A 13959-nucleotide genomic window follows, 5' to 3' on the forward strand; every position below is an offset into this window, starting at 1 on the left:
TGGCCAGCTTGAGATAAAAGCACTTTTACCCTGAGATACAGTTTGCTACACATTAATAGCACATTGCTTCAAACTTAAACTGAAGAGAAGTGAAACCTTGAGATAGTGAGCAGGAGATGGGAAGAAATACATTACTATCACATAAGCTTTCTTTGTCTACCCTTTACCAAAGAGAGAGAGATTAACTTGCCCCCTAAAATTGAATTGAACTCCTAAATACTTGGGCTTATAGCACAGCACAGGATCAGGAGTGGTTCTCCCTTGCCAGCTTCACCAGGGCTGGCAGAATTCCAGGCATTTTCAGAAATGGCAGGTGACCTGGTGGAGATGTGCTTAGCACGAGGTGTGAGTCCCCAGGTCAGGCTGGTAGCATCGCTCTTCCCTCTCCTTGGCTGTGAGGGTGACCTCCAGTGCCAGCTCCCAAGCCGACCTACACAGGACATCACACCTCTGCAGCTGAGTCAGTGGATTTCAGAGCAGTGTCAGTCTTTCTCTCCCACAGCTCTCTCTGGAGGAACAGCTACCTGGATGAGTCTGGTTGCTCCTGACAACAAAGGGCACAGTGTTTTCCTTGAAAATGTATTTAGCCCCAGGCAAAATTACACCTTTTCCATGGGGTATGCAGGGGAAAAGATGATCATTTGAGGCTTTCTGCAGTGATTCACATTATTAAGCAAGCCTCGAGTTATTAGGATGGTAAGAGAGCAGTCTCCAAAGCTGCAGATTAATGTCCATAAGACTTGAGTTGGACTTGAAATTTTCTTCCTTCATATACCTGAAGAATGAATTTGATGAATCTGCCATGTGTGCTGGCTTTGGTGGGTGGAAGTTATTATCGAAGAAAGACAGGCTGCTCTTAATTTCTGGGTGAGATAAGATCAACATGCCCTCAGTTTAGGGAAACAATTATATTTAATGTAGAAAACAACCAAAAGTCACACTGAAAAAAAGTATTTATAGGGGGTTTGCAGTGGGCTGGTGCTGCTGAAGATCTTGGAGCAGGTGAAGGTCTTTATACTTACTTTTTTAACTGGATTTGTTCTTGCAAAATGATGTGTTGCGTCTTGCAAGACAGAAGACATATGTTAAACTTTAGTTAGTGATTCAACACACTTCAGTTCATCTTTAGCAATTATCCCAAAAGGACTTTGCATTTAATGACTTACATACCTGTTTGAATTCTATCCTGAGTAATGAATACCTTTTTTCTGGAGATGAAATCCAGGCACCTGAGGGAAAGAGCTTTCAGGCAAGATTCATGCAGTTCAGAGTTGGGCATTCCCTGCACAGCAGCTGCCACTTTTGAAACAAACCCAGAAGCATCCTCAGCAGGGAGGTGGGACTCCGAAAAGTCCAGAAAACTGAAGGAAACCAAATTACAGCATCTGAAATAGTCTGTGCTCATATCTCTTACACTCTGACCTGTACAAATGGAGGCTGTGCTCAAAAGCTTCCCCCAGAAACTGGGAGGCAAATTACAGCAGCAGCAGAAAGTAACACTGCTTATAATAAAGTAAGGAAACAGCAAATTATGACCACAACTTCAAGGCATTTCTCAGGGTACAAACCCGTGATTTGCCAGAAAAACTTCATTTTCCTTTTTTAAAAAAATCCTTTTATTCTCCTATTTCCTCCACCAGCCTAGCTTTGGTGATACTTCCACAGCACTGGAAATCCTAATACTTTGTGAACCTAATTCGATGTTTTGTACACTGAAGTTCAGCACTTGGAAAGATCAGAATGCTCTCCAAGATCATTGTCTTCTCTTGTCCCATGGGTTTTTTGACATAAAGTCTCCTTTCCACTGTCCCACTTCAGTTTATTCCCAGCACATTATCTCATATTCAGGTCTGATATTTTTCTTGTGAAAAGAGCAAACCTGACTGTGCCTGAAGTGACCATTCCAAAGCTGTCACAGTGCCAGAGAATTTATAAACACTCCTTAATAAAATTGCAGAAGATATTTTTTTCATAGCTCTTATCAAATAATTTTTAGTCTATTCAACTAATAAAATGTCTTCCTGGTATTCTCTTATGGGTTTTTTTACGGGGGATGTGTATTTTTTATCATACTTCTGTATCATGTTAAAAGATTAAACATTCATATAGAGCTTTTTTCCCTGCCAAGTTCAAAAATGTCTTCAGATGGTGGTTCTCTGCATAATATATGTTTAGACAGTATTGCTGCAGTGAATACTATAGGATTCCCTTTTTTAGATTCTTGTCCTTCCACTTGGATAGTCTCATTTATTGAAAATATATACATATCTACCTTTTCATTTATACTTCTGCCACCCACATTTAAAGCATGTTGATGGAGTATCAGGAAAAGCGAACATGTTTACCCTGGGTATTCTCAAGAGGATTTACATTTCTGCAGACCATGGGCTCTGCAGAGGATTTTGTAGCTGCCAACCAACCCTACAGGGACTGGTTTTAGCTTTTATGTAACACAGGTGGGAGAAAGCCCTGGGAAGGTTGTTTGACAGAGATGAAGCAAACTGAAATGCAATGATACACAGGCAGTTATTTCTGCCCTCTTTCTGGACAGAATAGAAAACCAGCTGTGGTATTGCTGGGGTGCAATACAAGGTGTTGGGTATTACACATTTTCTAGTTCTTGAGAGAGTGTGAGGTTAGGATGAATAAAATAGAATCTTACTAAAATGATACTAAATAATAGCACAAAATTGGAGTAAATGGATGTGAATGAATAGAGTAAGCAGTGAAACATCCTAAAGTGTTAGCCTACAAGTTTAAAAAATGCTTGAAATTAGAGACAGTAAAATAAGACCAAAGAGGCATGGATAAAAATTTGGTTGTGTAACTCTTTCAATGAAGGATGGTTTTGCACACCTTACTATCCATTCCTGCCATCATTAACTAGAATCAGGAGGCTAAAGCCTTGGTACAGGTCATCTGTTTTGATTTTGACAAGACAAATTCTGTATTTTCATTTTGGCCAAAAGAAATCTGCAATATTTTCATATTGTTTCAGTGCTGATAGCTACAAGTTAATCTATTAAAAATTATAATTTTATTTGGACCTGATATATTCTGGTGCCAGCAGAATTCTCTCATCAGCTGGTATCACAGTGTGATTCTTGTGTGATTCACAATCGCTTAGCCCATGAAATTTATTTGTCTTTTTTTCTAGGGGTTTTAATTTGATGTCAAAAACCATTGCTGTCAAAAAAACCCATAATTCTTTTGGTCAAAAACATAATTCTGATGGTCAAAAGCTGAATATATTGATTTGCAATTGGCAGGAGGGTGTTTGTTTCAACTAGCAGTGCTTCTAAAGAATAACTTCAGTTGCTTTGTGCCAAAGCATCCGTGTCCTCTTTCAAACCCCCTTCATGTTGACTGCATGAAATAGTGTTTATGCCAAACGTTCTCCCACATATTTTCAAAGCTTTTACTGGTGTTTGCACTGAAATTTTTCACCTAAAACCAGCTTAGGGCTCCATTTGATGCTTTTTGCATAGACATCCACTTTCACAGAATCCTAGAGGTGGAAGGGACCTTAAAGCCCATCCAGTTCCAGACCCCACCATTTGCAGGGACACCTTCCACCAGACCAGGTTGCTCCAAGCCCCGTCCAGCCTGACCTTGGACACTTTAAGGAATGGGACAGCCACAGCTTCTCTGGGAAACCTGTGCCCGGGCTGGGTCCAGACACCATGAGTGGCAGCTGGTATGGGGACAGGTACCTACGAGCTCCTTAGGCTGTGAAGGGATAATAAAATCTGGCCCATGGCACTGAGTAATCTGGTTATTTTAATCACTACATGTGACTCTCTGAATTATCATCTGTATTGTGGGATAATATGATCTCTTTGGTATTCAGCAATGACTTTTTAAAAATTATCATATATATTATACAGAGCTAATATACTGAGATACCTTAAAGGCAATTATCAAGTGTGTGATTTCATCTGTAGGTTCTAATAATGGTGGTTAATGTCATAAATGCCTTTTAATGAAATTATAGGCTTGTAACCCTGCCCAGCTATCCTTTGTGTGTCATATAATTAATAAGACCAAGCTTTGGTGTTGGTCTCAGTGTCACAAAGCATTGTGCAAATTTCCATACTGATGGTAGATGGTTAGTCTCCCATCAGAATAAGAATAAGGTTAAGGCCAGGCAGCTTGAGTATATGTTACCTTATCTTTAAAGGCAGCTGGATGGACTTGTTAACAAAAGTACTTCTAACAGAATATATATGCTCATAAAAAAAGGGCCATTGATCTAATGTCTTATTATAATACCACAGGCAATATTTTAAGGGAGTGAAACAGTAAGGGAGTTGCAGCACTTGGAATAAAGAATTGTTTTCCTTCTAATTCACTGAGGGTAGTGAAAATTTGTGACCAACTTAAAAACCATTTGAAGATGGACAAGAATCTTCATCTTGAATTGAAGATACTTGTCTAGAATGTAACAGAGCTGGGATTGTTTCCCAGTGTGGTCTGATTTCTGGGGGGCTTTGGCTAAATTGATTATTTTTTTATGGTCATCAGATTTCCTGTCTGAAGAACAAGGGCCATAATATTTCTTTTCTTTGTCTCACATTTCCAGATTTTAAGCCTGCTGAAGCAAAAGAGTTATCTATGTGTTATTTTGTTGGGTTTTTTCCTTTTGGTAATTGAATCCTATAGAATCATTCATACTGGAGTAACTCAAGGTCATCTAATACTGCCTCCTGCTCAGAGCAAGAGCAATGTTTAACTTCTGCCCTCTAGGCCATTTTCTCATTATAAATACTCATCATTGAACCAGACATTTTATATGTCACCAGTGGAAGTTACTTCTCAAAAAACATGTAAGACTTATTAGGATTATTGTACTGTTCTTATTCCTTCAGGGAATGATGTACCTGGAAGAGAGGAGACTCGTCCACCGGGACTTGGCAGCCCGTAATGTCCTGGTGAAATCGCCAAACCATGTGAAAATCACTGACTTTGGCTTGGCCAGACTTTTGGAAGGGGATGAAAAGGAGTATAATGCTGATGGGGGGAAGGTGAGTACTGAACATGTCTGGAAGTAAACTACCATACTGTGACAAGCCTCCTGAAGTTACTCCTTAGGTCAGTGTGTCCCTGTGGGACTGTTACCTGTGCAAGAGAGTCTGTCAGTGACGGAGCAAAGCCCTTGCAGAAAAACTGTGTTGTGAAAGCACACATAAAAGCTGCTCATTTTTTGCACAGTGAGCTTATCCAGGCACTGAAATATAATTGCATGGGCAGTTTTCACACTCAGAATTAGGTTTTGTTCACGTGCTCCAGTTTGTGTCTTGTTTTGAATACTTCTGTTCGATGAGTGATGGATATTCTGGGGCATTCCTGCCCAGCTTCTTTCTCTGGCCAATATACACCTCAATAACGTGCAGTCCCATTTTCCCAGGCAAATAATTTTTGTGAAAACAAAAGGGAAGGCCACAGAACATGAGAATTTAGCTCTTCTATCACACTGTGTATGTTACGTCTTGCATCTACCTCTCCAATACCATGCTGAATGCCAGGCCACTAAAAGCCAGCTTGAGGATAACTTTGAAACCAGACATTTTCCCCTATTACTTTCCAGCAAACCACACAATGGCCATGTAGTGCCTTACCTCATTTCTGCTAATTTCAGATTAATGCATGATAAAATTCAGAAGGCAGTAAGTACGTGGTGCTTCTGGCTGCTCCCTAAATATCTTGAAATTCCCCATTTCAATCTGTCACTGAATCCCAAGGGATTCTGCTTCGCCTGTCATTCCTTTTCCTGGATGTTCTGTTTGCTTTCTGTCTCCTTGCTGTCTGTGGTTTTTTGTTCTCACTCATGCCCTTGTCTGGGACAAACAGCTGTTGCCAGTGTGTGCTGTTCTCTGGGATGAGCTGCTGCCTTGTTTGTGTGGCTGCTGCCCTTGGATCACCTGGACAGGTCAGTCAAGGAAGTGAAGAGCATGAGAGGAGCCACCAGTGCTTCCTCATTTCCCCATGGAAAGAGACCTCCTGTCAGGGAAGGTGGGATTTTGGCAGCTTTCCCCGATTCCTTAATTTCTGTAATTCTCTTCTCGGTAACCCCTCAGCCTCTTCCCTCCATCAGAGAGTGAATGACAGAAAATGAGTTGATCCTTGCAAACAAGCTGTTCCCTGGCAGTTGTGTCTTGGACTTGTTACCCTGCTGAGAGCTCTGGAGCAGGATTTACATCAGATGTATCACTTCCCAGGTCCAGAGAAGCATCCTGTGAACTCCAAAAGGCACTGGCAGCGTCAAGTTGTATTGAGAGCATGCTAAGGGAGGTCCAGACTGGACTATCAAGTGGTTGTAAACAGAGGTGGTGCAGTTTCCATCCTTGAAGGTTTTAAAGTCCAGATGGGACAAATCCCTGAGTAACTTGGCCTGATCTCCTAAGTAGCTGAACCTGCTGTGAACCTGAGGTGGGACTAGAGGCCTCCTGAATCACTTCCAGCCTGAGTTGTCCCATCATGAACAAGGCAGCTTTGCTCCTTCAGCAACTCTTCATGTCTGGAGCGACCTAGCCATATACAATGGGAATGAAAGCAATGCACTTCTGCAGAGTTTAGTGGGGGAGGATGAACTGTCTTTGCAAAAGTTAAAACAACCTTTATTACAAGGGGCTATTTTTGCCATAACTCTGTAGGTTATGTTCATTAGTGAACTTCATGGAAGGCAGTTTCATAAGGGTTTAAATGAAGACACATCCTCTGCTTTTACACCCACCATCTGTTCAGATTTTACCTGCAGTTACGCATCCTTTTGGTTTATTCCAGTACCTCTTCCATAGTTCCAAATTAGAGGCAACCCATACAAGTCCCTGCCAGGTAAAAGTCTTCTAAGTGTTTGTCCATCAGAAATTCACAGACTGCAAGGCTGTGCCTGACGGGTGCAGCTCAGGAATGGGAAACACCATGAATCCCATTTTAACACTAACTCAAGAGGGTGGGCCCTAGTGCAGGAATGAGGTTTGGTTTGCCTGCACACCCTTGTCTGTCGGAAGAGATAAGCTCACCCCGAGGGTGATTCACTGACATGGGAACATGGGGCTGCTGGCTTAGTTTGGGGAGCAACTTTTCTCACTGCAGTGCTGATACAGAGAAGTGGGATGGCTAAGTTCCTGACAAATATTAGGAGTTAACAATAAAGCACTGCAAATTCTCCTCATTGCCTGTTTACCCTGATGACGATGATGATGATGGGGACAGTGAAGTGTTATGGTCACTGCATTGTAACCTGGCCTCATTTAGAGAACAGTTGAGATAGCAATGTTGCTATCTCAGATTGCAGAGATTGCAAACTGTTAAGGAGAAAGAGCTTCTTCATTCCACTTTCTCTGCTGCACTTGAGATTTAGAGGAATTATATGCAATTTTTGCGTTGGTTCCTCTTCACACAGCTTTGATGAAAACACGAGTTGTTCTACTACTTCTGAATCAATAAATATCAGAAGTTCTCCGGGTAACTGGTTCATCTTTCTCACCTCCAAGTTTTATGAGGCACAGCCCCATTCTAGAGGGCAGGAATAGCCATTTCCTCTGTGGGATAGTGCTGCTTTTTTCCAAGCTTGCCATTGAAGGAGACAGGGAGAAAGCTGGTGTCTTCATACAGGATCTGTTCGTATTGTTTTAATAATGTATTTCTAAGGTTACGTTTCTCTTGTCCTTCCCTAGATGCCAATTAAGTGGATGGCTCTGGAGTGCATACACTACAGGAAATTTACCCATCAGAGTGATGTGTGGAGCTATGGTAAATCTTCATGTGATTAGTTTAAAAAGTTGTGTCTTTTAAAGCATTGAACTAAGTTGTGTTAGTATGTTAAAGATACCCTCTTTTCCCAAAGGAGTTAATTCCAGAAGCGTTTGCTCTTCAGGTTTTTTTTTTTCCTTTAAATGTGTAACTCTGAGCAGCAGTTTTTACTGTCTCCTGTGTTACTTCCCTGCTCACTGAAATATATTATCATGATGTTCCCCTCTGGGGTGAGTGCTGCAAGGTCTGGTCTGGTAGCAGTTTGGCTGATTATTATGACAGAAGAAGACCTCTTTCAGCTCAGGCACAGATTCATAAAAATACAGCTGCAGGTCACAATTTTCAGCAGTCTTTGAAAAGCTCAACTCTAAAAGCCATGAATGTCAAAAAACATTTTCAGGCTTATGGGACTTTCTCTACCTAGAGTCAGATAAAAGGGAATTTGTCATAATACAAAGCAAATATGGCAAGAGAAGGAAAAGGAAGAGACGAGTTCTCCAAACTAACTAGAACAAGCATCTATTTAATTTCACAGATAGCTTGGGAATTGGTGAGCTACACACACAGAGAAAAAGTCGTATTTGAGAAATGAGGTGTTCGTTCAGTGTTGCTAATGGTTATTCAGACAAGCTGTTTGCCACATCTGCTGAGGTCTTTGCCTGTTTATCTGGTGTAGCTATTACTAATAAAATGACGTATACCTTTGTAAATAGAATTTTTCAGCAGTATCTGGGGCTATGGAGTCCTATTTGCATTTCCTATTGTGCATTTGAACCAAAAGGGTGTACAGCTCTATTCATTACTCACTTTTACCTGTGGGTAGCAGCAAAAGACACTGTTTGCTGTGGCTGGGTGGCTGCCCTCTTCTAGTCAGCTGAGAAAAGCTTTGGAGAGTTCAACTGATCTTGTAAAGCTGCTCTTTCTCTTCAAATCCTGTATTTCCTGGATCACTCAGGAGAAAATATACCTTCATTTATGAAATTCATTTTAAATGCAGGAAGCCCAGAACATCTATAAGCAGAAAGGAAAAGTCCATAAATAATTGACAAGTTATATTTATTTAATGTCAACAAGGAGACGAATGAGGGTGAAATAAATGTGGTTTACTCATGTGGTAATTTTGCCCATCATTTTTCACATTAGCATGACATTTGTCAAAATATGGTACTGATCTGGAGGCATGCTTAAAATGACCTTTGCAATACAAATAAAAGTTAAAGAAGATGGTGTGAGAGCAGCATTTTCAATATTTAAGATTCTCTTTGGGCACAAATTCTTTTACTTATGATATATGATCTTTATTTCCAGCTTCGAAGCCAAAACAAATCCTATGGCTTTTCAAAAAGAGAATATTGGGTTTGTAGCACAGCACTATCATAAACTCAAATCCATAAGGTGATTTAAGGGAAAAAATAATAGCAGTGGCTGTGAATGACTTACAAGGCAAAGCCAACGACCTAATGTTACTCAGTGCTGTACCTTTGTGGGAAATTGATGCTCTAAGCTCGGGAACATCTGCGCTTTCCCCCCTTAAAATAATAGAGTACATCAGCCATTCATTTCCCTTTTTGATAAAAGAGCATGGTGCATTCTTTTGTTATTGCACCCATTTACTTTACCACCCTTCATTTGTCTCAGACCTTTCTTGTGTGCCTCAGGTCTATCACGCCATTTCTTACACCAATAAAAATGAGGGAAGTTGCTTTTGAAGATTACCACAAAGTGCTGTTTCACCATTTTCCAGAGTTTTCAAGTGGCAGACTGTCATGGTTTAAGCCAAGACAGCAGCTAAGCACTGTGTAGCCACTTGCTCAACTCCTCCTGTCCCCCCAGTCCAAACTTCAGTGTTTTTCCAGGCACTCGTGAAGAAGAAGAGATTGCAGTCCAGAACTGGGCCAGGATACTCTGCTGTGAGAGACTGGGGGGGAATCTGAGTAGTGTGACCTCAGACACTAACACTCTTTCTTCTGCCTAGGAGTCACCATCTGGGAGCTGATGACCTTTGGTGGGAAGCCATATGATGGAATCCCAACTCGAGAGATCCCCGACCTCTTGGAGAAGGGAGAGCGGCTGCCCCAGCCCCCAATCTGCACTATTGATGTTTATATGGTGATGGTGAAGTGTAAGGAATTGTCACTTTTGATACCCCTGCACTCACTGCAAGAGGGACACTGGTTTAGAATATTTGCATAGGCAGTCTCTGACAGAGCTGGGAAACAGGGCAAGCTGCTGCTGCAAAACAAAAGCTTCCCATGATACTGTAAATTCCATTTAAATACTCCCTGCACATCTTTGGCAATTTTACAATTGTTAGCCATGAAGGGCCGAGTTAGCTCAGCTTCTTATTACTGTCAGATGTTATCTCATATACTTGCTGTGAAGTCAAAATTGTATGGTTGTTATTGTAAACCCTTGTCATTTCCATGACAATTGATTCTGATGTAAAAAAGATAATACTAAACATAATTATGGCACATGGATACCCAGCCAGGGAAGGTTGTGAGGAGAAATCCCATTTCCAAATATTGAGGAAAGAAATCACTAATGTTTTATTGTCAGTAGCAAGAATGATGATTGCAATAGTAATAATAAAAAGTAAAATTAATAGAAGAAATGCTACAGAGAGGATTATTTTTTATCATTCTCAGTCCAGTACAAAAATTTATGATTATTTTTACTTTAGTAAAAAAAGGGAAACAGTCTGCACATGATTTCTTCCAACTTTTTTATCTCCAAGATACTCCCACTAATGACAGTATCCTCCAAGGTTATGCTTCTAATTTAAAAAGAATTAGAAATATCTCTCTGATATTTCTGGCTTAATTTAAGTGAGATTAACATACAGACATCTCATCCATCATATATACTCCTTTCCCTTTTGCTTTGTACACAAAAGCCCTGAAAAAAAAAAAGGAAAACTAGAAGAAGTAAATTAAGTATCTTCTGAAAACAGTTGTACTGTGCATGGAGGTGTGGAAATTAAATCATGCAAGGGCTTTGTTGAGTACAAAAATGTCCCATCTGGTAGGACACATCCTTAATAAAAGACAGTCAGTGCTGATACCTAAATGTGCAAGATGAGGAAATTGCAAGATAGTGTTGCTGTCTCTGGGATGGAGAGGAGCCCAGCAAATTAAGAAAAATTCCATGCAGTAAGGAACAATCTAGTCTGGCCAAAACCAGGTGTTTTCCATTTTATGCATCATAGAATTCTAACTTTCCATTATTCTGGGTTTTTATTGCAACTTTTCTTTGGGCCAGAGTTATCAAGGACTTGAAACTTGTACATTTAAAAAAGGAAAGATTTCCTCCCTTGACATTTAACCATTTTCTTTCTTGTCTTTCATCCAGGCTGGATGATTGATGCTGACAGTCGGCCAAAATTCAAGGAGCTGGCTGCTGAATTCTCTAGAATGGCTCGAGACCCTCAGAGATACCTGGTAATTCAGGTAAGCAACCCTGCAGCATCACAGGGGTGGGAAAAACAATTGTCTGCAACACCCAACTGTTAGGGGCATTGCCTTTGAATCTTTTGAAGTTCAAGATGCCTAAAGCAAAAGAGCCTAAAGCAAACAGTGACTACAGTGTTATACAAGCATGAAGTAGAATGGGCAGTGTCAGTATCTCAAAAATAATGATATTAATAATACAACAATCTGAAATTAATTTCCTAAGCTCATGTTTATGAGCACATACACAATCTCTGGCTTTGCAAGCTGCTCAGTGCTTTGCATTTCCTTATGAAACTGGGGACAAGTTTTGTCCATAGGCAGACAGTGGATCTATATTTAGACCAAGGACTTCCTTGGTTTTAAAATTGATTAGGCTGAGTCTTTTCCCTGCATTGCTGAGATCACAAGCAAGTTTCTTTTCACTGCCTAAACATGAAAGTTTCTTAGAAAACAGGAAGTTGTGTCATACTGGTACCTCTAATGCTAGGGAGGAGCTTCCCTCTCTGTTCTCCTTAAGCTCTGGGGCTCTGGAGGCTTCACATCCCTGTGACAGGGTTGTGAAGGATTCATCCTTCATGAGTTCATCCCATGAAACTGCCCTGTGGCAGCAGGGCGATACCTGGTGAGTACAGGTAGCTGGAGCTGTGTGTGCCTGAGTACAGGCATGTGTCCTTCCCTAATTTTGTGGCAGCCTAGACTTGTGCATGTGTTTATTACAGCTCAGACTCAAGCCACAGAAAGCATAGGGTTCTTAGGTAAGGGCCCAGTGTGTGAGCTGTTCAAAGGAAAATGAAAACTTCAAAGTGAGGTGATGGTGAAACACCAGAGACCAGAGCATGGGAACAGTTTGTTCCAGGTAATGATTCTCATGCTCTGTCTCATGCTGTATCTGCTCCACATCATGAAACACAGGGCAAAGGTGCTGATCCTCAGCTTCACATTGACATAAGAATTCCTAGTGGAAGAGCCTCCAGCCAGTGCCACTTCATGTCTCCTGAGTGGTCTAGTGCCAGTCCCACAGGGAGGTGTTTGATTTCACTGGGTAGAGCTGCCAGGTGACTTGTGGTGTGTTGCTGCACACTGTGAATCATCCTGCTCTCCTTCCGCTTCAGCACAAGGAAGATGTGGTTGGAAAGTGAAATACTAGTCAAGAGGATTTTTGGTCCTGAATGTGGAATTCCTCTTGCAGTATTCCCCACTGTGTGAACTAAATTATAAGTTCAGCTAATTCGGGAAAACTCAGTCTGATTAAATGACTTTGTTAGATAGGACATACTTCCTTATTCCAAATACCTCTTTCCTCCATTTCTCCCCCTGCCCTTCCCTCCCCTGTTGCATGGTCTGGCCTGTGTTTCATCCTGTGAGGCTTCTCTCCAGCACTCCTTGCAGACAATACGAGCTCCTGGAGGAGAAACCAGGGTCACTGCATTGCACTGGTACCTCTGCCATCACCACTCCCCATCCCTCCCAGGTGCAATCAACAATGACAAACTTGCTGTTGAGCTTTTAAATGGGTCTGTATGCACCCCACAGCACAGCCATCATTCCCTCCTGGATTCTACATGTGGCATAGTAATTCCTGAGGAGTGGGAGGCCACTCTCCAGCCATCCAGTGGAGTTTAGCATTGTTTCTATGGGCTGATAGGTTTTTGTGGCATGGGATTGCCTTTTGCAATGTTTTGTGGCACCAACAAAGTGCAGCCCAGATTTGCCTCTCCAGCTCATAGGTGTTATTTCAAGGTCCTGTTGTTTCCCTGGTTTGACTTTCGTTGTTCTCAGCTCTCATACATTCCGCAGAATAGATGGGAGAGAAATTTACCCTCTAAGTCCCTTAAAGAACAAATTAAAGTAAAGCAAACATCAAGACACAACAGTTTCCTTGTTATTCCCCACCCCTCCTATTTGAGCCTAAATAGTTGAGATATTTCACAAAATATGTCAGAACTTGGGTCAGAAACTGATCTTGTATGGGAAAAAGAGAGAAGAAAAAATAAAAGCTCAGTCATGAAAATGCCAAAAAAAACCCCCGTTTTGCTTGATTCATGCAGTTACTCCCTTTTTGTCATCATATTCCCAGTAAAAAATAAAAAAAACCCAACAACAAAACAAACCCACAAATTATGTGGATTATGTGGATTATGTGGATACAGTGCTTTTGAACAAACAAAGCAGCATGTGTGGTCCCTGCAGCCTGGGCTGCCAGGGCATTAGGAAGGCTGAAATTCTCTCTTTGGGAAATTAATCAATTTTTTGATATTTTTCCTCTCTCAATACAATCTGTTTAGGGAGATGATCGTATGAAGCTCCCAAGCCCAAATGACAGCAAGTTCTTCCAAAATCTTCTTGATGAGGAAGACCTGGAAGATATGATGGATGCTGAAGAGTATCTTGTTCCTCAAGCCTTTAACATTCCTCCTCCCATCTACACCTCCAGGACAAGAATTGATTCCAACAGGGTAAGAGCAAGCTCTGACAGAAAATACTGGTGATTATAAAAGCACAGGTGGAGATTTAAGTACACCAATCAAACACAGGCCAGCACTGCCTTGGGAATTACAAGCTCCCATTGGTAAAGAAAGTGGCTATAAAAATGTTGTCACTGGGCTGCCTGTTCATTGTGCCTCATTGAATTCTAAATTAATAGCCCAGCCTTGAGTGAACAAAAGCTCAGCTTGAGCTGCCTGTCCTGAAAGCACAGCTGAGGCTGCTGAAGTCAAGCAGTGTTGCTTCTGCACTGTAATGTGGCCAGGAA

The 13959-nt window shown here is 41.3% G+C and overlaps 1 protein-coding gene across 4 annotated transcripts in view; it reads left to right on the top strand.

The window, feature by feature from the left end:
• The window catches only part of ERBB4 (erb-b2 receptor tyrosine kinase 4), a 577667-nt gene that overhangs the window by 536972 nt on the left and 26736 nt on the right, over positions 1 to 13959 (top strand). For all 4 annotated transcript variants that reach the window (XM_048309078.1, XM_048309080.1, XM_048309077.1 and 1 more), the window contains exons 21-25: positions 4869 to 5024; positions 7680 to 7755; positions 9731 to 9877; positions 11107 to 11204; positions 13493 to 13663. In XM_048309078.1, coding sequence (XP_048165035.1) covers positions 4869 to 5024; positions 7680 to 7755; positions 9731 to 9877; positions 11107 to 11204; positions 13493 to 13663 — 648 coding nt within the window. The remainder of the gene's footprint in view (positions 1 to 4868; positions 5025 to 7679; positions 7756 to 9730; positions 9878 to 11106; positions 11205 to 13492; positions 13664 to 13959) is intronic.

Source organism: Corvus hawaiiensis, chromosome 7 (assembly GCF_020740725.1).
Source record: "Corvus hawaiiensis isolate bCorHaw1 chromosome 7, bCorHaw1.pri.cur, whole genome shotgun sequence".
Lineage (NCBI taxonomy): Eukaryota > Metazoa > Chordata > Aves > Passeriformes > Corvidae > Corvus > Corvus hawaiiensis.